Genomic DNA, 25,218 nt, shown 5'->3' with positions numbered 1-25,218 from the left:
CCCTCGTCCAAAAAAAGCACGCATGAGTCGGTCAAAAATGAAGGAGATGTTGGTTGTGTTTTTTTACTGCTAAGGCATTGTTCATCAGGAATTTGTGCCACATGGCCAGACGGTAAATAAAGAAGTTTACCAGGGAATCCTAGCACGTTTGAGAGATTCTGTGCGCAGGAAGAATTGTGGGAAAATCAGACTTGGATGTTGCATCATGACAATGCCCCGGCTCACGCGTGGCTCCTTGTCCTCAGTTACTTTGTGAGACACCGCACTCCTGTTGTGCCCCGCCCACCATATTTCCTGGGCCTAGCCCCAGCAGACTTTTTTCTATTCCCCAAGCTGAAAACCACCTTGAAAGGACGTCGTTTCCAAACCGTAGAGGAGATCCAGGACAATGCGAGAAGAGACCTCGCACCATTCCAGAAAGTGCGTTCCAGGAGGCTTTCCATAAATGGAAGAAAAGATGGGAAGAGTGCATTGCCAGTAAAGGAGACTACTTTGAAGGGGACAACACTTAAAATGTTGTACCACAAGCAGTAAAGGTGTTATAGCAAAAGTTCGGTTTCTTTTTTACCACACCTCGTATTACGACATCATATGCACATAGCAATAATACGCAGCTGTAAAATAGCAAAAAAAAAAACTGCGAGCTTGCCCATGAAGCTTGGGCATAGTCAATACAGCATATAAAAAATGAAGAGCTTAAAGTATCTCTGAAGTTTCCGGTGAACCCCAAAGTCCTCCTTAAATTTAGTGAAGACCTCCTCTACCGTGAGAACCCTTGCGACAGCACCAAAACACGTCAATGGGTCACTGATCAAAGTTAATTGGCCTGCGACCACACTGTAGGGCAATATTTCTCATCCGTGGCGCTAACACACAGTTGCCAAAGGCAGACACATCTCAGGCTGTAACTCTCAGGATTTTGCTTTACAGGTGGCAACAGTTTTAGTTCAATTAAAGTATATAAAGGCCAAAGCAAATAGACATTGAAAGCTTGAACACAACTATTCATTACTCCACGAGCGAATCCTTTGTGTGAATTTACAAAACTATGCCACATTTGCGACACAGGCTGCGTTTATGCTCACTATGTAAACAAAATTTTTCCCTTACCCTACTTAATTTGTTGCGGAATAAACGCCCTTACAGTTGTTTACAGGTGTTACAGTGCGTCCAAATTATGTCCCGAGTGTGTCTCAGAGAGATACGAGTGGCAGGTGACTGAGGTACATGGAGCTGGGAATTGAACAGTATGCGGAGTGCCGCTGCTTCATTGTGACAGGTACTCATTCCGTTTTTATCAGCCGGAGGCGTCATGTTGTTGAATGTGTATCAAATATTGTATCTAATTGCCTGCCCGTCACCTGGCTCCTCATCTGGCCTTTGGTCCTGGAATCGAGAAATAATGCTCTCTAGCGAGCAGACACCGAGCTCTGCTGGGTGTCCCAGTTCGAATAATTGTTGAGATATATATCTATACAAACCGTTTTCAATGAAATGAACTGTGCACTCAGGCTCTAGTTTCATCGCGTGTGTCTTCGTCACCGGGCGAATAACACCATATCGCTGCAGATGATGGTAGTGGTGATGTGAAGAACACTAACTGACGATGTGAACATGAGAACAGCAACAAATTTATCCCGGCAGCTCTGGCTGTGCGCGTGGCCTTCGAACGCAGGCTGCTCAAACCCACGCGCAGTGTTGACGTATACGCTGGAAGTAATTCGTCGCTTTCTTGTTCAACATTCGCACCACGGAGTAGAACTATTCAAACAACTTCAATATCAATACAGAAAGAAACAAAATATACGGATATTCGAATATCCCGATATTATAACCGAACAAGCGGACAGGCAAACCGATTACTCCGGTTACGCGCTTTTCGAATTTCAATACAACAGTGACCAAATAGCCAGATTTTGCCGTAATATCAACATAATGTTGCTGCACTAGAGGTGCGCCCACTTGGCTTGGGCACTTTTGCATCGAAACGCAATGCACGTCTCCGAAGACCTTCTATCCTTTCATTCAGGGGCCGTGCATGCGCGTCTATACGGTGACAACACGACAAAGTCGACGACACCGCAAGTCGACAGATAAAGTGATAGGTGTAACTTTAATGGGGCAGGAAGCCAGTGGTGTGGATTAGAGGGCAAACGGGGGTATAGCCGACATTCCAGTTCATATTAAGAGGAAGAAGGGAAGTTGAGTAGGTCATGTAATACGTAGGGCAGATAACCAAAATGGCGCCATATGAAGGGATGTGCAGTCGAAGGCGGAAGAGTGTTCGTTGGTGTGATGAAATTAGGAAATTTGCAGTCATAGGATGAAGTGAGCTAACGCAATGCAGGAGTATTCGAGATCGCTTGTAGAGGCCTTCGACGGCATAAGAGATGATGATGATGATGATGATGATGATGATGATGATGGTGGTGGTGGTGGTGGTGGCGGCGATGATCAGACCATGTTGAATGAGCGTTAGACCGATAATATGCGTGGTTGCGGCCTTAAGCTGCAAGCGCGCAAAATACGATTAAACTCTGATTACAAAGGGAACATCACGCATCGAGCGTTCAATGCGTGTGCTGACGTCTCGCGAAAAATACGCCGGAAATACGTTTTGTGTAGTTGCCGCTTACCATTTGAGCCATAATCGCTCCCCTGTGTGCTACCGATGGGTGAGAATGTACTCGTGCTTACTGCGCGGAGATGGAGGGAGGTTCACGAGGTGAAACTTCCAAGTAGTAAAGCCAGTGAGATAATCTAATACAGACACGGTCATAAGGACGCAGTTGCATGGTGAAGGAGCAGTGCTGTTTCGTACATTTCAACACGAAACGAAACCGCAATCTCTTGTTTTTTTCCTTTCCCCGGCATTTTTACGGCGTGTTTGTGAACGCCAGGGAATTTGCTCCACGCTCTTGGCTTCACGTGACAATCTGACGCCGCCATTTGTTCTCGGAGATGAAAATACTTCGCCTTTGTGCTTATACAATGCTGCTCATGCACGTGCAGCTTGGTTTGTGAAAAGGGGCCATTTTCTCACCGTAATGGCGATGCCGAGCTACTTCCAAGCTCAAAAGCGCTCGTTTAATGAGTGTTTTCAGCTCAAAAAGCCAGTAGTTCGAAGCGCGACTGACAACATGCAACGATAGCCATGCGCTGATTTTTACCTGACGTCAAGGAACTTCACCTAAATGTGAGCTGTCTAGTGCGATTCGGGGCGACGTCCCTCGATACCCGCGCTTCGTCCTTGAAATAATGCAGGGCACTGCGGCAGCAATTATTCGGCTTTAAATTGTAAAATACTCTTGGTCAAATCTTATTTGCCAAGCTGCATACAGCTTATGCTTTATCCCTCTTCCTTCCTTTCCATTCGCCCACAGCTACCATGACTTTACTGGTGCTACTGTGCGCTGCCATCGCGTACGGAGCAAGCGCTCGTAATGCCAGCCACTCTGACCTTACGGTACGTAAGTTTTACACCTGTTCTTACGAGCGATTGTTTGCAGGCGTTGACCTCGACAAGATGTCAATGCATGCGTTACACGCATGCATCGACAGCATTTGTCGAAGCTGGCTTTTCGCCAATTAGCTTACCTGTGGAGGGAAGGACCAATTTCATTATTTCTATGGTTTTATAGGTGCTCTTGCTTGTGTGTATGTGTGTTGTTTGTATATTGTATTCTTAAAGACCTTCCTTAGCCTGTTACCGCCTCTCTCCCGTATCGCGTATGTTTCTGTCATTCCTTCATGGGCCGGTCCCGGAGATAGCGCTGCCTAAAAATGGGGGCGGATACGTGCTGCTGCATATGTGCCCCTGAGACCACTGGTCGCCGCGATGTTTCGGGTATATATATTATATATATACCCGAAACATCACGGCGGACAGTTGCCAGTGGTATATATATACGCATAGTGAAATTGTCCGATGGCAGGATTCGAACAGAGGACCCCTAGCACAGCAGCCCAATGCTCCAACCGTTAGGCCGCGGGCACATGCCTCAGCAGACGGAAAAAGACATCCTTAAAGGGACACTAAAGCAAAACAATAAATCAGTTTAGACTAATGAAGCATTGTTTGAGAACTCTGCAGGCAGTCATTTCAAAAAAATAGTTTTATTATTAGATCAGAAAATGAAGGTCCAAGTATCAGTATTTGAATTTCGCACAGAAACCCCAGTGCCTGTACGTCAGCGTGACGTCAGGGATACCAAAGTATGTTTTCGCATTTGGGCCATGTTGGCTGTATAAAAGTTCCCGAAGCTTGCCATGTGTAATATTTGCTTCCTTTAGAACACAATGTAATCAATCTGTACCGCTATATATAATTAGTAGGCCCTAGAAGATTCCATCAAAATCCAAGACATCACAGCCCCCAGGTGCGGGAACTTAAGTAGGCGTCGCCACCCGTATTTCGTTCTTGCGCTTTTTCTGGCTTACCAAACGTCTTATCGTTGTAAGAGTGCTGTTTTTGGTGTTGTAAAACGGTGATTCACTAATGCAGAAGAAATCATTTTACACTTTCGTGTCCCTTTAGGAATCTCCCGCATGCAAGCCAGCGCGTTGAGACGCTTGGCTCCGTTTTAATGCAATATCAATTATACGAACGCTCCACGCAATTTTTTCACCGTCGTTGATAATTACACATCAAAAACATAGGCAGAACCTATCTGACGCTGTGTGTGGACGATAATGTGCCCAGCGTAAAAGCAATATAGCGGCACGATGTATTGCCACCGTCGAAACGCCCTCTGAATATGAGCCGGGCTCCTCTCCCGCTACGCTGGTGGGGCTGCACGCTGATTTCCGCGGCACACGCTGCGCCTTCTTTCGGCGCCGCTGTAAAGTCCTCGCATGGCCCGGGTTCGATTCCGCCTAGCACCGAAGAAATCTAAAAATATATTGCTTGTGTCATTATAGAGCGGCATGTTCCCAGTAGAAGTTACCTAGTTAGCGAAGTTGGCGTCAAAGACGTTCATTGAAGAATGGCAGACGCTTATTAGCACATGCCCCGTGACCCAGTTTTGTATCAAAGAGATTCGTTGAAGAGCAGCACAGACCGAGGGGCACATCCACAGTGCTCCAAGTCCGCGTGAAAGAAATTATTTGAGGCGCGGTAATGCCCATGCCATATACCGAGTCCCGCATCTCCATGTCGGCGTCAAGGAGATTCGTTGAAGCGCGGCACTAAGTACACAGTGACACATGCCCAGTGACCCAAGCTGGTCCGACGATTGGTTTCGAATCCCGTTCCCTCAGAAGCATGCTCCTCAACCCGACGCGCTCCTTATTCGACCATGGACTGCCCAGCCACCCAGGTTTGCGGGAAGACGGTTAGTTAGTTAGTTAGTTAGTTAGTTAGTTAGTTAGTTAGTTAGTTAGTTAGTTAGTTAGTTAGTTAGTTAGTTAGTTAGTTAGTTAGTTAGTTAGTTAGACAGACAGACAGACAGACAGACAGACAGACAGACAGACAGATAGATAGATAGATAGATAGATAGATAGATAGATAGATAGATAGATAGATAGATAGATAGATAGATAGATAGATAGATAGATAGATAGATAGATAGATAGATAGATAGATAGATAGATAGCCAGCCAGCCAGCCAGCCAGCCGGCCTGCCGGCCAGCCTCCAGGAAGGGCATGAAGTACCCTAAGAATTCTAATGGTTAAAATGCAGATTTTTTAAAGCTTTATTACACTTTGTGAAGAACATTACTCGCAATAACTGTACGATTTCCATTTGCGTCTGAATTTGAACGCCAGTTAGCGAAAGATGTCTAGGCATGCTCGTGTTCCAATCGCGTACACTGGTGCTCAGAAGAAGCTGTATTGTAAGAGCTCACGTTAGACAGCTTAGTTTGCTTAAATTAATTACAACACAGACCGTGCAGGCCCTGCCGGCTTGTGGCACCGTTTTCCGACGCGTAGTAGCCATCGTAGTACCTGCCCGTGCGGGGTTTCTGCAGCAAAGCACCGCGTTCCTTACGTCGCACAAACATACCTCGCTTGCTCTCAGAACTTTAGCCGAGAAGTTGCAGCGGAATGAAAAACGCACTTAAGTAAGGAGGACCCACATACGCGCGAAGACCACTTCGTGGTCCAGACGCAGGACCAACGTGCCGCTGCGTAGGCGGCGCACGCTGTAGCTCAACGCCTATACACGCCGCTGCGGATACAGGATGCCAAGGCTAAACGGCAACGTCGAAAAAACCTTGCAGTTCAAAAGCGCCAAGCGAGCCTACTTCGTGCCCGCCGTGAGCATTTCACAGTACGGGAACGCGAGGCTGACGCAAGGCGACAACGCCGACAAGACTCTGTGGTACTCACTCGTGCCCATTTCGCGGTCATCTTGTTCTCTCTGTCCATGCCCATGCGTGATACGGTGCGTGAGCTCATAGTGTTACTAAAGCTACGATTCTTAATTCGTTTAATATGTTTCTATCGCATTCATATTTCTTCGCCCTTATGCTAGAACTGTGAGTTCTAAAATAAATAAATAAATAAAATGATCTGACGGGCGGATTTCAACAGCCCTATACTGTAACCATTACGCCGCCGACGCTTTTCCCCCACAACAGCGTGCCTTCTAACCAGATCGTAGTTTTCGCGTCTAAAAGCCCGCAAATTATTTAAAATTGATTAGCACGTGATCATAATTCAAAATGTGGGCCAGTCTTGAAAGTAGTGCAGTCTAAAAATGTGTGCTAATCACGTAGATAGTGCAATCATAAAATTGAAAAATCCAACGGTCCTCCTGTTTCCCTCACGCGAGGGGTGACCTGATGGAGTGTGATGCGCAGTGACTCCACCCCTATCTCACCCTTGTCTCGCCCACAAAGACGGCCTTTCAGTGACTTCAACAATAGGTTGAATCACCTCCCATCTTTTTCTACGTTACCGAGAATCTTCATATGCAGCGATAATAGCCGTTAACAAACAAGCAATAAATGAATAAAGGTCTATCTGGCAGCGGCAAACAAGAACCGTCTTCATTTCTAAACCAATACCGAAACCACTGCACTATAAGGACTCCGGCAAGCTGTATGTGCAGCGTGGATATGAAAGAAAAGAGAGAGAGAGAAAAAAAATAAGAATTGACGCCGTTCAAAGGCAAGACCAGAGAAGAGAGAGCAAAAACAACGAGTGCAAAGGCCAGCAAGTCAGCTCGACGAGCATCCGGTTTGCTACCCTACACTGCGGATAAGGGAAAGGTGGAACAGAAAAAGAAAACGAGGAAGAGAGTTAGCTCTGAAGGCACGCGGGAGGAAGCACAGGAGAACTATAAGTGGTTTCTCAAAGCGGTGCACTTCAAGTTCTGTACTAGTGCACGTATAGCTTTACTGTGCAAGGTTCTCTGGTCCTTTGACCGTTCTGTGAGTCAAAGGCCCAGATATCCTGCAACGATGCATATGGGGAAAGTATATGCGCATGAGACCTCACACGATGTCCGAATATATAAATCAGTATTGTTTGGCATGCGAGTTTGAGTGAGCTGCCGCCGTTACCTGTGCGTAGAAGAAACCTGCCTTTTTTTTTTTGCAAAATGGCTAGCCCATGCTGTGAAGGCTGCGAGAGCTCTAATAAGCGTAATTTGCTTGGGAATGCCTTGTTCCAGACTCTGTACAGACATAGCGGGATGTTCGCTCTCGAAGCCTCCGCTTTACGTGAACATACGGTTGTCTTCAGAAATTATCACTTTTTCACAATCTGCAGACTCCAGAAACCACCGATGGTGACGTGGATGGCCGCATCAAGTTGCCTGGAAAAGCAGCCCGCTTCATTGGCGCCTCAGTTGAGCTCTTGGACAGCGTATTGCCAGGAAATCTCGCGGATTCCATCAATGTAAGAATGAAAATACGTATATATAAAACATTTGTAAATATGTTTTTTTTTCTTGCTGATTTGCTGTCGCGCACATAGATAAAATACGTTCCGCGTATCATCCGGACCCCTAACTTCTCTCCTGAAAACGTGGTAAAGAAAAGCTATTCACTTTAAAACAGAATTGCGCAAACGGTACCAAGGAATGCCTAGGTTTAATGTTTTACTGAGATCAGTGCAGTCGCTTGCTCTGTCACGTCCACTCTATAAAACGGACCGCGACGTTGTGAGCTCTCAAACACACGAGGATGACTTCATGTCATGAACACGAGTAGCGCTCATCTTTCCTTTCCGTTTGCCTCTCTCTGTTTTTTTTTCTTTTTTTGAGTTCTTGCGCTAAAAAGCATCATGTTTCTCAAATACACATCATTCAGTAGCATAGCACTGGTTCAGCCGGAAGAATGTGCCTTGTCTATATATAGGGAAGGCACAAGGCACATTCTTCTGACTTTTTTTAACTTAAATGCGGTCGAAGATATTTCTCGTCCCAATATACTTGCAATAACTAAATACGTACGTGATCATTTATGAACTAGAAATGAATTGACAGTCGAAACTCACCGGGAAAATACGCCAGTTTACACAATATTCGTTCATTTTCTTTCTCCCTGTATGCTTCAGCGTGCCTTCCTATTCGCTCATATCGGCACACAATCTCATCTCGTTTGCTTCCTTTTCGTTTTTTTTTTTTTGTTTCATTATAAAACTTGGTATAGAACGATCTGTGGCGGCCAGGTGGTGGTGGCAGCTGTTGCTTTTCATTGGAGACCACGAAACAATGGAGATATTTGCGAAATTTTATACGAGATCCATAAATAAAACACTACATGCAAGCGGAGTATAACAACCTTATTTCATAAGCAGAAAACGAATACAGCTGGTATCGCAGATGCTTAAAGTGTCCGGTTTTCGTAATGCACGCAAAAAACAAGAAAGAAACGAACAAGAAAACATACAGCTGCTGTGTTCCTCGCTCTTGTTTCGCGTGGATGACGGCCCGCTTGCTCCGCAGGTGACAGACACGAGCAACGACAGCGCCTGCTACCCGCTCGTGGGCTGCTTCCGCACTCGGGACCCGCTGACGGTGCCGCTCTCCTTTCCCGATGCGCCGGAGAAGGTCAACACGAGCTTCCTTCTCTACTCAAGGCAGAACCGCGACTCGCCGCTGCGGCTCGACTACCGGTCTCGGGCGAGCGTCGAGCGGCTCAACCTTTTCCGCGAGCGCAAGCCGCTGAAGCTGATCGTCCACGGCTGGCACGAGACTGGCGACAGCGAATGGGTACTCGAAGCCAAAGATTCGCTCCTGAAACTGGTAAGCATTGGGGCATGCACGTGGCACCGCTGGCAAATCTCAATAGAGGAGTGAGCGCGTAATGCGACGCGAGAGGAAGCACCAACGGCATAAACTCAAGCGCGAAATTAACAAGGCGTCAGTTTGTGTAGTAATAATTCAGGCGGAAAAGTGGAAGCGCTGCGCAACCAGTCGCTAAGTGAAATAACGCTATATTAGATACCTTGGGTCACAGAGTGTATTATCTTGTGGGGGTTATACCATCTCGAAACTAGTATACAGTGGGTTACGAAGGACGCCGGGGTGGAGCGCTCCGGTTTAATTTTGACCGCCTGGGGTTCTTTAACGTGCACCTAGAGCGAAGTACACAAGCGTTTCTTCATTGCTTCGCCATCGAAATGCGGCCGCCACGACGGGAATCGAGCCCGCAACCCCGTGCTCAGCATCAGAACGCCATAACAACAAAGCCACGTGAAGAGTGAGGGAGAGAGAGTGATTTCAATAAAAAAGAGAGGGAGAAATCGCCCGAAGTAGCTTTAACTTGCGGCTCAATTCAGGGACAGGTGAGCTGGCGAGATCACCGTCGGGCGTCCGGCGATGGAGTCCCTCCTCACCACCGTGTCCTGCTGTCGTGTATCGTTGAAGTCGGCCAGAGCGAGGGAAAATAAAGGGATGAAGCAGGAATGTCAGCTAAAGAAAACACGTCTGATTGACTCAGCTACGCTGGGGCTAAAGAACAGGGGAATAAGAAGAAGAGACAGAGAGGAAGGCGGTGAATATGTGCAGGTGCGGACAGCATCATGCAAGCAAAGGCGCTCACACAAGGCAGTCGTGTTCAAAAAGCCCAAAACCGCCTTCACCGCCTTATGGGCCGATGATCAGTTGAGACGGTGTTCCAGTACCGTCCGTACGGATAGCGGAAGATCATCTAGTCGACGCACCGCATAGTAAATTGATTGTCTTTCGAAGTTAAATTGAGGACAGTGGCGCAATATGCGATATACGTTTTCCTCACTCGCCGCAGGCATTACATTTGTAAGTATACCACGGGAACACTCTCGTAAAAAAAAAAAGAGAAAGAGCTCGCGCATCCTCATGCTTCATTCGACTAAATATAATGCGGTAGCGTTATGGGATGCTATCATTATATTACCTATTTTCACCCGCATGACCTCTTCTACCTCGCGTTCGCCAAAGACCGACATCTACGATATAGTGGACGGCGTAAAAAGCAGAGTTTAATATGCAGGGTATTCGAGCTAATTTTAGCCAGAGTTTAAAAATATGCGCATACAACGAAGCTGGACAGATCCAAGGTAATGTTGTTTGCCGTCGCTTGGAGATACTCAAATTATTTTTTTCATTCCGCCTAATTAGATCATTAGTCTTAACTGATTATCAACTCCTCAGATAATATACTTAGATGAAAAGTGTCAATGAGAAAATTGTAGAGCAACATGAAAAACTCCCGATGTAGCTTTCTGTTGCTCAATACGTGCTACACAAAATTTGTGCTTTTCCGAGCGTGAAAAAAGCCCGAAAGTGCACGCAAAATTGCCGCGCGACTGGCCGCTCGAGGCACTTCGCGTGTATTCGCGGGCTTCTTTCACGCTCAGAAAAACACTTTTATGTAGCACGTATTGAGCAACTGAAAGCTACATCGGGAGTTTTTCATGTCGCTCTACAATTTTCTCATTGAAACATTTTCATCCAATTAATTTTTTTTTGAGAAGTTCATCTCTTAATTAAGACTAATTATATAATTAGGTAGAATAAAAAATTGCTTCAGCATTTCGAAGCGACGGCAAACAACACTAACTCGGTTCTGTCCAGCTACGTGGCATTCGCATATCTTTAAACTCTTTCTAAAGTTAGCTGGGACACCCCGTATACTTTCGCACACCATACACCTATCGTTATAGAATTAACTCACAACGGATTGACCACGCCTATCGCTATAGTATAAACACGCAGACATACACATACCGAGGAGAACCACAGCTTTCTCTTTATCACAGCCACCTCCATAAAGCGCTTTGTGGTAGGCGGGGAGCATTGCGCAATCCAGCGCGCCCACCGCCGCTCCTCCTTCGACGAGACTCTGTAACACCACTCCGCTGCTTCCCCTTCGCTACGCCGGTTGTATCCTGCCAGTTGCTTCGCCGAGCACCTGCCTCTCTACTTTTTGATGCTGGGACTTCCTGATGCACTCAACTGCTAGAATGCATGACTGACTTGCATTTCAATATAGATCCTAACTTACAAGCGGGCTGCATCTATTTATACTTTACTAGTGCTTCTGACCGCGTTGCACATTCCCGTTTGATTTCGAAATCTGCTCTTTGCCTAGATTCTCCTACGCTGCCATGACTTCATCGCTTTCTTTCTCTTTTTTTTCGCCAGCATTTTACAAGAGTTAGCGATTTTAATACATCCCTGTGTGACATAACATGAGGTGTGCACCTGAAGGCAGTGTTCTTGGCCGTTTATTGTTTCTTATACTCATTAACAACTTGCCCTCCGACATATATTGTCGCCTACGAATCTTTCCTGACGACTACATCATTTACCGCTAAATTGATTCCATGGATGACCATGTCGCTTTCTAAAGTGGCCTTAAGCTTTCTGAGTGTGGTGAAGCGCCATAGACGGGACAAAGTAAGGCTATCACGCTTCACCGTAGTCAAATATGACTCCCCAACTGCCCCAAAATTATACTCTTCTGATAACCTTAAACTCATCTTCAATTGGTGTAGTAAAGGGTAAATGGCACCTAACGCGACTAAATGTAAGGTTATCTCTTCCGGGGGGGGGGGGGGGGGGGCGTAAGCGCGCCAATTCTGACATGTCGTTCCCCATAGATAGCACACTAGAGTCTGAGGTGTTATCATACATTTAGGGCTTCACTTCACGCATAATCTTTCATAGGCCGCTTATATTAACGCCATTTGTGCCAAAGCTTCCAAGAGACTAGGGTACCTGCGCATAATTTGCGGAATTCCCCTAACAATGCGAAAAAATGGGCCAGTCAAACAAAAGTACAGGCGCAGCTTCAACATGCATCACTTACATTGTCACCATATCAAAACTACCTAATGCACCTTCTAAACTTCGTACAAAACAGAGCCGCTCGTTTCATTGCGAATAAGTACAGCCCCATTCGAGCATATCACAGATCATCACACTTGATACTTCTCTCCAGCCATTAGAGATTCGCCGCTTCATTGCCCTTTTATGCTTACTTGATAAATAACGTCGCAGCTGCAGGCCATCTCCATTACCTCTCTAAGCAGCCGCACGCACTCCGCGTCGCTTACATAATCACCATAGCATCAAGCGCATGCACGGAAGAACATAAACCTTCAATTAAGCGTGCGTTTGTTTCTTTCTTGTTGTTGTTGTCGGGGGGAGGGGGGTTGTGCTTTTGCGTAGCTTTTTCGCTTTTTCGTTCCTTCACAATGATTCACATTTCTATTAAAAACAGCTGCATTTTCTTTCTGTAGTTGTGCATTTGTTATTTGTGCTGCATTTACATACTTCTTCAAGAATAATATTGTGTACTTTGCACTAAAGTCTGTTTCTGGTTTTTTTTAAATCCTAGCCATGTACAATTCGTTCTCTTTCTCTTTTATTGCCCTGTATATTTTGCATTTGCTTAAACTAATGTCCTCTTCCGTTCCCTCGCTCCATGCATTTTTAGGTCCTGTAAGGTATCTTAAAATTATTATAAAATTACTGAATAAACAGCTTCACATTGTGCTCTGGAATCAAGACACAACTGCCGGGTACAACGGCGACGGCCCGTTTTTGACCTGTATAATGAAAGTAATGTCATGTGTCGACCAGATGACAGTTGTCTCGCGTCAGTGTAGCCCAAGTGCAACTCGTAACTGCAGTGTATTCTTTGGGAAGTTAAATGTACTCCTCTGAGCCAGTGGAATGGTGTGCGAAAATAAAATCATTTCGCAGCGTCCGTCCCGGCAGGAATCGGACACGAATAGGATGATTTATTATCGCAATGCTGGTATTGCTACTAACGGCGTTAGATAGTCCTCCATGGCCATAGTGCAGTCAATATTATCTCGGTACGGGCGGCTACTCTCCATTGCATTAGGATGATTTACCACTCCATAATGCGACAAAAAGATGCTGTAACAAAGTCATTCTCGCTATAGAGGTTTTTAATGTGTTCCTATTATTATTTTTCTTTTACTTTGTCTAGCTTGCGTGAGGGCCCTCGTCTGCTCGCCATTAGTCCTAGCGCACGCATTACCTGTTGGCCACGTCTTCTTTTTCTCCTTATCTCATCTTTCCGTTCGCCTCTCTCGTGCGGGATTGTCAACCGTGCGTGCTCTAACTCGTTTCACTTTGCAGCTGTTCTTACGATCCTCAATAAGCAGCGAAATAGTGGCAGAAAATTGCACTCTTGCCAGACACCACGCTGTAACCACGTGCGCAGGAAGACTGCAACGTGATCGTGGTGGACTGGCGGGGCGGCTCGCAGCAGGGCAACTACATCCGGTCGGCTGGAAACACAGCGCTCGTCGGCCGCGAGGGTTCGCTCTTGCTCCAGCAACTGTTGTCCGTCTACCGCGGCACCTTGAGTCCCGAGGACGTGCACGTGATAGGCCACAGCCTTGGCGGCCAGGCTTCTGGGTTCCTTGGTCGCCACTTCCTCAACCAGACCGGCGTGCGCTTAGGCAGGATCACCGGTGAGCCCTAACCGTTGAAGCACATACACACGTGTACGCACAAGGCACGGATGTGCGCGCCGGAGCTGCTATTTCAGTGGAAATTTTTCCCGTATTGAGCGAATTTTCAGGAGCTCGTAGGACGCAACGTGAAATGACGATGTTTGAAGAAACGTTCTTTCTTCTTCCTTTACCCAAGTTCTTCTGTCTGAAAGGCTTACACTTTCGGATAAATATTTGCTGTCAATTTCCGAGGATAAACGAACAAGCGAAGTGGCGCTTAAGCTGCTATTATAGAAGATAGGTAGATATTCGTTCTGAGCGTTCTTTTTTTGTTGTAAAAAAAGAACTCATCTGCCCATGAAAGAGGCAAGCAAACGACTACAGGGGGTTCGTTTTTCGCTATCTCCCCGCAGCAACGAAAACCGTCGGTCGCTCACGTGTCCATGTGGGATTCTCAAAAATAGATCCTGTCCTCGAGGTACTCCTCTCAGTGTACGGTTTATACTTCGAGCTTTATTTGAAAGATCACACCTTGCCGAAACCTGTCGTAGCAATATAACCACACAAAATGCACGAAAGCGCCCATGTACATAATACCATACGGGGTGGTGATTTATAAATTTTACGGTATCTCTAAAAATCGCCTGTTGCAGATAACAAAATTCGAGTCATTGAGCGGAATTACATTCATAAAAAAATTCAAACGCGTGTTTAACGCGTGTGTTAAGAGAATTAACCCGGCATAATGCCTGCCTCTGCTGCCACTCAAGAGGGGCGAGGAATCCGAATTGGCGTTGGTCAGCGCGAACTGCGAGCGGCCTTTTACGCGTGAAGCCAATGCAGTGCGCAGCGGCATCGAGGAGGAAGGCTAAGGCATTGAGCAGAGTTAATTATTGTGAGTAACGCGTGGGACCGCTGGTGTCGCTGCGCGCGGACGCGCAATCATGCGCCTGTTTTCATATTTCGCGCGTTTCTTAATAACGCGAAAAAAAAATAATTACGCCAGAAATAGCAAACTGAGAACAACTGAACAGGGCGTTTTAAAACGCAATTATTCTTTTTCTCTCAAAATTCGCCCTCAATTCAGTAATTAAAAGTTCGTTAATTAATGTCGTCTAATTATCGATAGTTCAATTATACAGAAGAAAAATCCTCCTGGTGAGGTACGCCACTGCTGGCAGAATACCATTGGATGCGTCCTCGTATATGCTATATTTCATTACTAAGAGCTTGGCTGACCGTCCGTGGTTGCTCAGTGGCTATGGTGTTGGGCTGCTGAGCACTAGGTCGCGAGATCGAACCTCGGCCACCGCGGCCGCATTTCAATGGGGGCGAAATGCGAAAACACCCGTGCACTTAGATTTCGGTGCACGTTAAAGAACCCCAGGTGGTCGAAATTTCCGGAGTCCCCCACTACGGCTTGCCTCATAATCAGAAAGTGGCTTTGGCACGTCAAACCCCATAATTTTTACGAGCTTGGTTAACGTTAGCTGGGGCACCCTGTAGCGACTGTCGTGGATGTACACTTGGGAAGTCTGAAGAAGTTCGGTAAAGCTTGGGCGTGTATACGCTTTGATGGGTGCGAAGATTCATCGTATAAGGTATGTCACCACCTTTGAAAATGCGTGGTTCTTAAATTGGCTTTCCTTTTGTTTTAGTTTTCTACATTTCCAAAATTCCTGTCTATTTGAGATTATTTAGCAGAAGAAATATGTTTCAAAAGTTACAACCATTTTTTCCACCATTTTTCATGCATTTCAAAACTAAACGAAAACATTACATTCCAGAAAGTGGCCGAATTCACCCAAAATGTTGCTACGCTCCGGTATTATTGCATTCAGTTTGGGTTTAGGAGATATGAGATACTTATGAGAATGCCTTACGGCCGTAATTATTTTTTTGAATTTGTTGAAATTTTTACTAGTGGTCTGCAGGACGTCTGCTGTTCGAGTTGGCGCACAATTTCGCACGCTTCATTTTGCCAGTCGTCAGCTTGTTTGTTGGTCAATTGGAGCTCGGGCTTGTTAATTTAGCGTGTCTAAGACAAATTTTAAATACTTCCGGTACTGTTTTACTCGCGGTAATGCTTTGGCAAAAATACTATTACCTCGCAAGTTCTTTGTAAAGTAGCAACACTAAAGTAAGTTGGCGCATTAGTCTGCAGGTATAAAAAATTGAAACAGCGCGACACAGGCAGAGCGAGTGAAGAGCACAGGACAGAGCGCTGCCCTGTGCTCTTTACTCGCTCGGCCTGTGTCACGCTGTTTCTGTTTTTTTATTCCAAAGATGAACCAACCAGCCCCTTTGAACACACAGTCTACAGGTGACACACACAACAGATGAAATATAAAGGCGAGCTGCAGCTTGTAGGTTCTAAGCAGGACTCAAGCTAGGGCCCTGGTGAACTTTAGGGATATCGGGTCTTGTTTTAGTAGGTGAACAATAGTTTTCATTGGAAACTTCAACATTGTTTTTCTCAAAAGTTAATTTTCGACATTCTCTTGTTACGCGCACACTCAAACATTTTTTTTGCTGATACTTTGTGTACTCTTTCTTTATGCACAAATCTGCACAATCAACCAGTTTGGATCAAAACATGCCATAAAGAATGAGAATACCAGCAATTGCTAGAAAAGAAACCTCAAGAAATGTGTGTGTGTGTGTTTTTTGTGTAGCAGACCTGCTTCGGCCTAGAGATATAGAAATATATATTATTCATTGCACAACTCAGTGATACTGCTAAAAATCTGCCAAACCGTTCGTGTTTTGTGCCTTTCAGTTTGTAGTTTTCACTGTTGGCATGACACCCATATTTTGGCACATTTTTATGTATTAAAAAAGTTTCTTTTTCATGTTTTAGTAGTTCAACCATCTTAAGATGCCTAATTAACTTGGCTTTACAAAAAAAGCAACTAAGATTGTAACTTTCAGACTTCTTTCTTTCCGAATTTGTTTCTGAAAGGCGGTTACATATTAAACTGGTGTTATGTGTGTGTTAAGTTTAGCATGCCCTTATGTGTATTTCATTTATCATCTCATTCACATGGGATAGAACACTACGCGTTCCACCAGGCAAACCACCATGGTTTTCATGAGTATTAGCTTTCTCTCTTTTATTGCTGTTGACTAGGTGGGGCAGAAGTTATGGTAAGTCCTTAAACAGCGAATTATAAAGCTGTAGCATCGATTGCAAGGATTTCGTCGCCCTGTGTGCTCTTATAGCAGCGCTACACACGTTCTTTACTGCTGCGTCTTTAGTTAAAATAATATTGTCTATCACGTAGTTCGTTGTTTCTTTCCTGCACATCATGGTCATATCTCACACAAGGGCGATGTAAATGAAGACGCATCTCAAGCAACAATGATTACTGCGTATAAAACAAGTTAAGACGCTAGATTACCAAAACTATTAACAACGCCTATATGGTGGTACTTGAAGATAAATGAAATGAAACTATTTTCCGCTCTCAATTTGTCACTGCGCCCTCCTGGAGCCTATTCACGCTTGCTCTCTAGTTTTCATCATATGCCCACTTTTTGTTTATTAGTCCGAGTGCACTTCCGTATCTTTCAGCAAGCTATTCATGTCTTTTCGTAGTACATGAAGCATTATTACCGCCGCCGCCGGGGGCTACTAAATGGATAAGTTTGCTTCATGTCACGCCTTCGCAGCTCTGGATGCCGCTGCTCCGCTGTTTGAAGACACCGACGTGTTCCTCTCCCGCCGTGACGCCCAGTTTGTGGACGCCATCCACACTAGCGCTGGAGGAAAAGTTATCAAGGGCGAGTTTGGTATCCTGAAGCCCTTTGGTCACGTGGACTTCTACCCAAACGGTGGTCAGAAGCAGCCCGGATGTCCAAAGCTTGGTCAGTGGGGAGTAATGGAGAGTGTTATGGTACATGTACTCTGTAGATAACCGCACAACTTTTGAGACATCACCTATGGCGTTTCCTAAAAGAAGAAAAAAAAAACAGGACGCCTCGTTTAAATTTCTATTCAAGGTGTAAAATTTTCTGGTTGCCCATTTGCAGTACCTCAGGTAATCATAAAGCCCACTTAATAATCTTGACGCTCTAGTGATTTCTTAAAGCACGAAAATTTGTCGCCTTGCTCGAAGGAACCATCCGCACGCTATAAAAAGTATAAGGCTAGTGGGTAAAATGCGTGCTTGCTCTTGGCTCTCCTTTCTAGTTAGTGCGCTCCGCACGAAAGAAAACATACGTCATTCACGAACATCTCGGCTGGTGGCAGTATTACCAGCCATGACTTGCATTAAGATTAAGCAGATGAACGAAGGGATATTTAACACATAACAGGAAAAACTGGCGTAGTGTAATGAGGGCGCTGGCGAAAGAAAATTCCTTTTGGAAGAAAGAATAGCTAAAAGTCGATAGTTTGCAAATGTAAATGAGAGCCCTCGCTGCTGTGTACGGTGTACAGCACGGTGTACAACCACGGTGTACGTCAGAGTACCAGTCCGGCTTCAGCCAGGGTCCATGGCAATCCAGTTCAATCCAAGAGGATACAAAATCTGATCGACAGAATAGTGGCAGCGAGCGCCGCTCTATTCGGCGTGTAAAAGTCAGCGGACGTTTGTCACGCTGGCCGACGTGGTGTGCGTCGAGGAAATAACGCAGAAGAGAGGCAGACAACTCATGCCAAGAAACACAAAGAAGTGTATTTACAATAGGAACACAAAAAAGGAACAATACACATCAGCGTAGCACTATCCAACGCTGCCGATACTAAAAATACGAATTCGTACGCGATGGAATGTGACGCGCGGCCTAGGATTCAATAAAGACAAAAAGTCCGATGACCTCACGCGGGGTCAGTTCGTGTAGACTGGTGGGTAGGCATGTTCGGCGTCGATCGTGCTGCTGGAGCTGGCTTTGGCTGTCGGTGGCTTGCGATGGGCTCAAGGCTGTGTGGGCGGGTAGCGGGAGGTGGAGATCGGGGAGGCGACGACGCGTACCGAGACCGCGGGTTAATGCCGCCTAGCTGTTGTCTCAGGCACCCGCACACGCCCGGCCGTGGCGCTCAGCAGCCGTCGCTTGCGCAGCCGCCTTCTGTCTTGGAAGCGGGCTCCTGGTAGCACCGGAACGGCGGCTTCCGACCCCGCTCGTAATCAGCGGTGCCCGGCTGGCTGCCTTAGTCACTGACTTCGGCCCGCTGAGACTCCAGGGATGTCCGCCGCGTCCAATCTCTATGGCTGGTTGCCGCCGCCTCCTTCTCCAGCCTACGTTTTCTCCTGCCTCTTCTGCCCCCACCACTTCTTCTAGAGCACACTTTCCGCATGCGTGGCCCAATGGTAGCCCAACGCGCCGTCGAAGCACCACGACACCATCCCTGAATGAGTGAAGTAACTTTATTTTGGTCCAGAGAAGACGCAGGGGAGATCCCGCGCCACCCGGCTAGTCCCACGTAGGGACCGCCAAGCCGAGCTTGACGGCCCGATCGCGGGCACTCTGGACGGCCAGGGTTTGGTCGTTGAGTTCGGGGCTGCCCAAGAGCGCAGCCCACCTATCCTCGCTGAAGGAGGAGCCGATGGCTTCACACTCCCACAACACATGGTCCCTGAATGGACCATTCCATTCACGCGCAGACATGGTCCAATCACGATAGCACCCGTTTCCGTACATCGCCGTCTTCGCGTCCCTTATTGGACCACCTATAGCGCACACGTGGCCCAATCGCGATGGTACGCATGTAGCTTTCTTGTCGTTCCTTTTTTCACATCACATGTCCGCACGCTGCCGCTTCGGCTCTTTACACTCTAAGAACAGTTTACACCCTTGGAGTGCCCCTTCTGCCACACAATAATAATCGTCATCTGCGTTGATGCGTTTCCCTTCTTTAATGCTGCGAGCCCGGTACTTTCCAATAACGAACGGCACGCGCGTTATCAGCATGATAGCATTGCCGACAGGAAATGCTGATAACGCGCGTGCCGTTCGTTACTGGAAAGTACCGGGCTCGCAGCGTTAAAGGAAGGAAACGCATCAAGGCAGATGACGATTATCGCTGTGTGGCAGAAGGGGCACTCCAAAGGGTGTAAACTGTTCTTAGAGTGTACTTCTCTTTCGTCAATCACTACATTCTACACTCCACAAAGGAACTTTCTTTCGGGAAAAACCCTTTTGCACAAATTAATAAATATACGAAACAACATTTCAACACAACAACCAAGCGAACTGCACTACACGACAACAGGCACATGTTCGATCAGACGTTCTCATTAGTAGGCACGCACAATCACAGGCGCGTACATAATTTAACACCAGCAGAAACACAGGAACATAAACCTGGGTAAAGATGACGGCAAAACAAGCTTTAATCAGTAAGCACTCATGTACAGAGTCACCCCTAGTTGATTTTTAATTCGGTTAGCATTCCTTGGGTCCTTAGGTCATTTTGAATCTATCTATCTATCTATCTATCTATCTATCTATCTATCTATCTATCTATCTATCTATCTATCTATCTATCTATCTATCTATCTATCTATCTATCTATCTATCTATCTATCTATCTATCTATCCTCTTACACCAACCCAGTGACTCAAATTGTCTACCAGTTTTCGCCACTACACTCTTAAACGAAATTACACCCTTTGGGTCGTATCTTGCTACACAACAATAATCGTCATCTATCTAGTGCACATTTCCTTTCTTAACGCTGCGAGCCTGGTGCTTCTAAGTCATGAACGGCGTGCCTATTATCAGCATGACAGAGTATTCTCGACAGGAAAATAGAGAGCGCAGCGTTTTCAAAAAAGGAAACGTAAGCAAGACAGATGACGATTAACGTTGTCTGGCAAATATGCACCCCAAAGGGTGTACATTTGTTTAAGAGTGTACACTCTTAGACACTCACGCGGCCGTATCTCGAGAGCGGTCTGCGTTGCGGGTAGAGTCTACACTCTTAGACAAAGGTACACCCTTTGGGGTGTATATCTGCCACACAACGATAATCGTCATCTGTCTTGCTTGCGTTTCCTTTCCTGAAAACGCCGCGCCCGCTACTTTCTTATCGGAAATGCTATGTCATGCTGATAACGCGCATGCCGTTCGTTACTGGAAAGTACCGGGCTCGCAGCGTCAAACAAAGGAAATGCGGACAGGACAGGTGTCGTTTATTGTTGTGTGGCAAGATACAACCCAAAGGGTGTAATTGTGTTTCAGAGTGTAGGTGCGCCGGCAGCTCGTAGCTTTGTGCATGCTGTGTGTTCTCGGCGCTCACTTTGCGTTCACGCGACAGGCAGCACGAAGATCGGTTCTCTCACTGTCTCACTTCAGCGTTTGGACAGCGAACGTACGTGGTCATCTAGCATGATGTGTTCATGCTTGCTGTGCACGCTGACGCCATGCTTGTTAATTTAGTTAGTAAGCGAATGTTTATAGGTTGATAAGGCCGATAAAAGTACTGTTTTTCTTGGTATGGCTATCTGCTAATTTGCTATCGCAATCGATGCTATGCTTTTCGGGCGAAGCTGCAACTTCTTCGTGTCCGCGTCCGTGGGCAAAAATATGCGCCGATTCCGGAGGTAATGCAATACCGCCCGACCTGAGGCGGAAGAGAGGCAAGCTTCAAGAACTCAGAAAATTGTAGCAAAAAGTGTATAAATTCTTTGGAATCACGTATACAACATACAGAACATTCGTTTCAATAAACAACAAGCACAAAACAAGCATCCTACACATATAATTGATGATAAAGTGTTCGTGATAAGAATGTGAAACATGTAGCGCTCCCCGCATACGTTTCCCGCTAAAGATTACTGTTGCGCAAACTGCCGCGGTGACGGCAGCTTGCGACGGGGAAGGGGGGGGGGGGTGCGGACGTCGCTGGCCTTTCGTACATAAAAGAAGCAGCCTAGCAACTTTCATTGTTGTTGCAGCACCGCTATGGGTAGACCAGACAACGTATAGTTATGACGCCAGAGGAGCGGCGTGGATACGAGGAGCAGCAAAGAGAAAAACAAACAGCAATACGACCAGTGACGGCGTGCTGTCAAAATTACCATTACCCGCATTACTCTATCTTAGGTACTTAGTATTACAGTCATTATTCTAATGCAAAATCACCACCCAAGCGCTCCGTACAGATGGTTAACCAGCGAAGCTGGAACGTGCGGCCCCGTTCTTTATCACTGGTTTAATCCCGACGGTTAATTAAACGACGGCTTTGTAGGCTACCGGATCCTCGGTACGAAGTTGCTGCTTGCGCTCGGGCTGCAGCATCGGCACGGCGTAGGCTAGCTCGTTCCCGGTTCTGCTCGCGGCGTTGCTGATCGAAAGCTGCCTGCTCCTCAGGAGTACGTATGACGCGTGGCCTGCCCATTGCAGAACCGGAGAGAAACTGCTGCGTGCCCGTTTGGCTGCGACAGAGAGCAACGACGTCACTGCTGGCGCAACCAATCGAGCGCCTTCTTTATTTGTTTCCGCGCATGCGCATTGGGCTGCACCGGAGGCGTTTTCGGCGCACAGGCGACAGATAGACGGAAGATTCGGCTAGTCGGCCCCAGTGATAAACACCGGGGCCGACGTGTCAGGTTCGTTGGTTAAGCATCTGTACGGAGTGCTTGGGTGGTGATTATTATTATTATTATTTTTATTATTATTATTATTATTGAGTTTTACGTGCCAAAACCACTTTCTCATTATGAGGCACGCCGTAGTGGAGGACTCCAGAAGTTTCGACCACCTGGGCTTCTTTAACGTGCACCTAAATCTAAGCACACGGGTGTTTTCGCATTTGGCCCCCATCGAATTGCGGTCGCCGTGGCCGGGATTCGATCCTGTGACCTCGTGCTCAGGAGCCCAACACCATAACCACTGAGCAACCACGGCGGGTTATTATTATTATTATTATTATTATTATTATTATTATTATTATTATTATTATTATTATTATTATTATTATCTTACTGTGAGTCCGAGTATAAGCGCTGCTGAGCATAACTGCAATTGATCATGATTTTCAGTGAATCCGTCTTGGCGTGATTTCGATTACTGAATGAAATATACATATTTATGACCTCTGCATGCAAGTGGCGATGTATCGATTCCTAATAAACTTTCGAAATTATTAGAAGTGGTTTTTTTCATGAGTTCTTAGTAATGCCTACTGGGAAGAGAAGCGATGCTGAGACACATATTATTAACGTGCATTTCACACGTCGTTGAAAGACTCTGCCGGAGGTGTCACTGAAGTCTGCAGGTTTTTTTTTTTTCAAAGTCAAAAAAGCACCCAAAGCAATTTGTAGTGAGGTGAATATACAGAAACATATTCATTCTCTAGCCATAGGCTATCCATACTATTAGAAATAATTGTTAGTTGGCTTGCTCCTTCTCTTTAAAAATATAATAAAATTTGTCCTGTGTATACAGGGTGTCCCAACTATCATGCAGCAAGAGTTAAATATTTGGAAATGTCACGTAGAACCGAAGTAATGTTGTTTGCCGTCGCTTGGAGATACTCAGGTTACTTATTGCATTCCACCTAATTGCCTACTTAGTCTTAATTAATTAACCCTCTATTGGTTGGCTTGCAACTGCTCTAGATCGCCAACACACGGATACACTAAAGTTTCTGCATTGCATTATTAACTCCTCTTGCCGGATTTCTTCACATAATTTGCTAAATCCTGCTAAACTGTCTAATACTAGAAGTCAGCGTCACCTAAACATCGCGCCTTATTTTGCCCGTACGGACATTTTTTAAATACATTTTCTTTTCCCGTGTAACTGAATATGGGAATTCTTTTACTGGTCCCCCCAATTCGTTCTCTTCCTTTAAACTTATTTTAGCTTGGGACACTACGCATGTGCTCGTGATCATGATGCGGTCCTGGTCGCTGCATCGTCGTGATTTCATTTTTGTCATGCTACTCTGAACATGTTATCATCATCACGCCATCGTCGTGCTTCAATACATAAAAAAGGGCTGTCTTTACAAAAGTAACTCGAACGCCAATGCATTTCGTCGCACACAGTCAACATTAATATGTCGAAACTGGTGCAGTCCTGGGAATTCATTCCAAGTGAATATCACTTGCGAACTCACTCGCTACAATTCGCAGATTAATATGTGCCGTAAAATATTTAATTCAACATTTAATTAACATAATAATGTTAATTATTCAATAATGATTTTGATTTCTCGTAGAAGTAATGGCCGCCTCATCGAGTAATTTAGAGCAAGTGTTAGAATTGTGTTATATGCCACAGGCAATATTTAAATATTTGGTGCAGTTAAAAAAAAGGACCCTATACATGTTCTCAGGTGGAAACGCTTGCGGCCACATTGCGGCGCTGTTACCGCCTGGGGCGTATTATTATTATTAATTATTTTTTTCTCGTAAAAGTTCATAGGGGCTTATACAGCCATAGACTAATAGCCCAACCGAGTGCCAGCGACCGCAGCACCACCTCATGGGTTTATTTCCGTTCAGGCCAAAAGCGATTTGGTCTCTGATATTCTGCGAAAGATGACATATCTTTGCACCTAAATGAAAAGCAACTACTTCTGTGTCGACCTCACTTATTGCAGAGCTGTACTGCGACCACAAGCTGTCCAAGGACTTCTTCTTGGAGTCCCTACGCAGCCAGCGATGCCGCTTCGTATCGGAACCCTGCGCCGGGGGCCTGGACGCTCTGCTGGCGGACCGCTGCATACGCAGGGGCGACCGCGGGGAGATGGGCTACTTCGCGGACCGGGCTCCCGGCCGAGGCGTCCAGACTTTGGAGACCAATAATGCGGCGCCTTACTGCCGCGAGAGGCACGTGCCCAGGAACCCGGCCCGGGACGACACACCAAGGCGCAACCGCAACAGACGACCGGCCAGAAATTGAAGACTCGCAATCTTATGCGACGTCTCCGAAGACTCTTCGGTTCTCTCAGTCAATAAACGCGCAAGATCTCGGTTTTCTCCGACATCAACAAGCTGGGCAGAAGGTCAGCGACGTGTTTGTTGCTTCAAGCAGCATTCAAACGTCGTCCGCTCACTTGAAACACCTCGCCTCACTACCATTAGCTCACCGCATAAACACACACGGAAACTTAAAATGTAACGATGGCGTGTCGATTGTGAATTCGAAGTCAGGTGCTTGAGCTAGTTCCCCTAAGAAAAACGGTGACTTTACTACTGCTTGTGAGTTAAGCTGGATTCACAAAATGGACCCGATTGTTGATCCAGTGCCACCGAATCATTGACAAGGGCGAAAGAAGGCCAGCTCTCGCCGCGTGATTAGAGAGTTTTAGACTTAGCGCCGCAACACTTTTGGGCCCCAAGCCGCATTGCGTTGGTTGCTCTTGGGTTCGGGGGAGCATCAGAGATTTAAA

General features: G+C 46.2%; 1 protein-coding gene across 1 annotated transcript in view; it reads left to right on the top strand.

Annotated features, from left to right (window-relative positions):
• The window catches only part of LOC142584175 (pancreatic lipase-related protein 2-like), a 32,535-nt gene extending 7,711 nt beyond the window's left edge, over positions 1–24,824 (top strand). The window contains exons 2-7 of the mRNA XM_075694343.1: positions 3,384–3,466; positions 7,718–7,846; positions 8,898–9,197; positions 13,636–13,888; positions 17,543–17,737; positions 24,427–24,824. Of these exons, the coding sequence (XP_075550458.1) occupies positions 3,384–3,466; positions 7,718–7,846; positions 8,898–9,197; positions 13,636–13,888; positions 17,543–17,737; positions 24,427–24,728 (1,262 nt within the window). The 3' untranslated portion in view covers positions 24,729–24,824. The remainder of the gene's footprint in view (positions 1–3,383; positions 3,467–7,717; positions 7,847–8,897; positions 9,198–13,635; positions 13,889–17,542; positions 17,738–24,426) is intronic.
• Positions 24,825–25,218: the final 394 nt, after the last annotated feature.

The sequence above is a fragment of the Dermacentor variabilis genome, chromosome 1 (genome assembly GCF_050947875.1).
Source record: "Dermacentor variabilis isolate Ectoservices chromosome 1, ASM5094787v1, whole genome shotgun sequence".
In the NCBI taxonomy this organism is placed as follows: Eukaryota; Metazoa; Arthropoda; class Arachnida; order Ixodida; family Ixodidae; genus Dermacentor; species Dermacentor variabilis.
The sequence above is the reverse complement of the archived record's forward strand: the minus strand, read 5'-3'. Positions and strand labels throughout refer to the sequence as shown.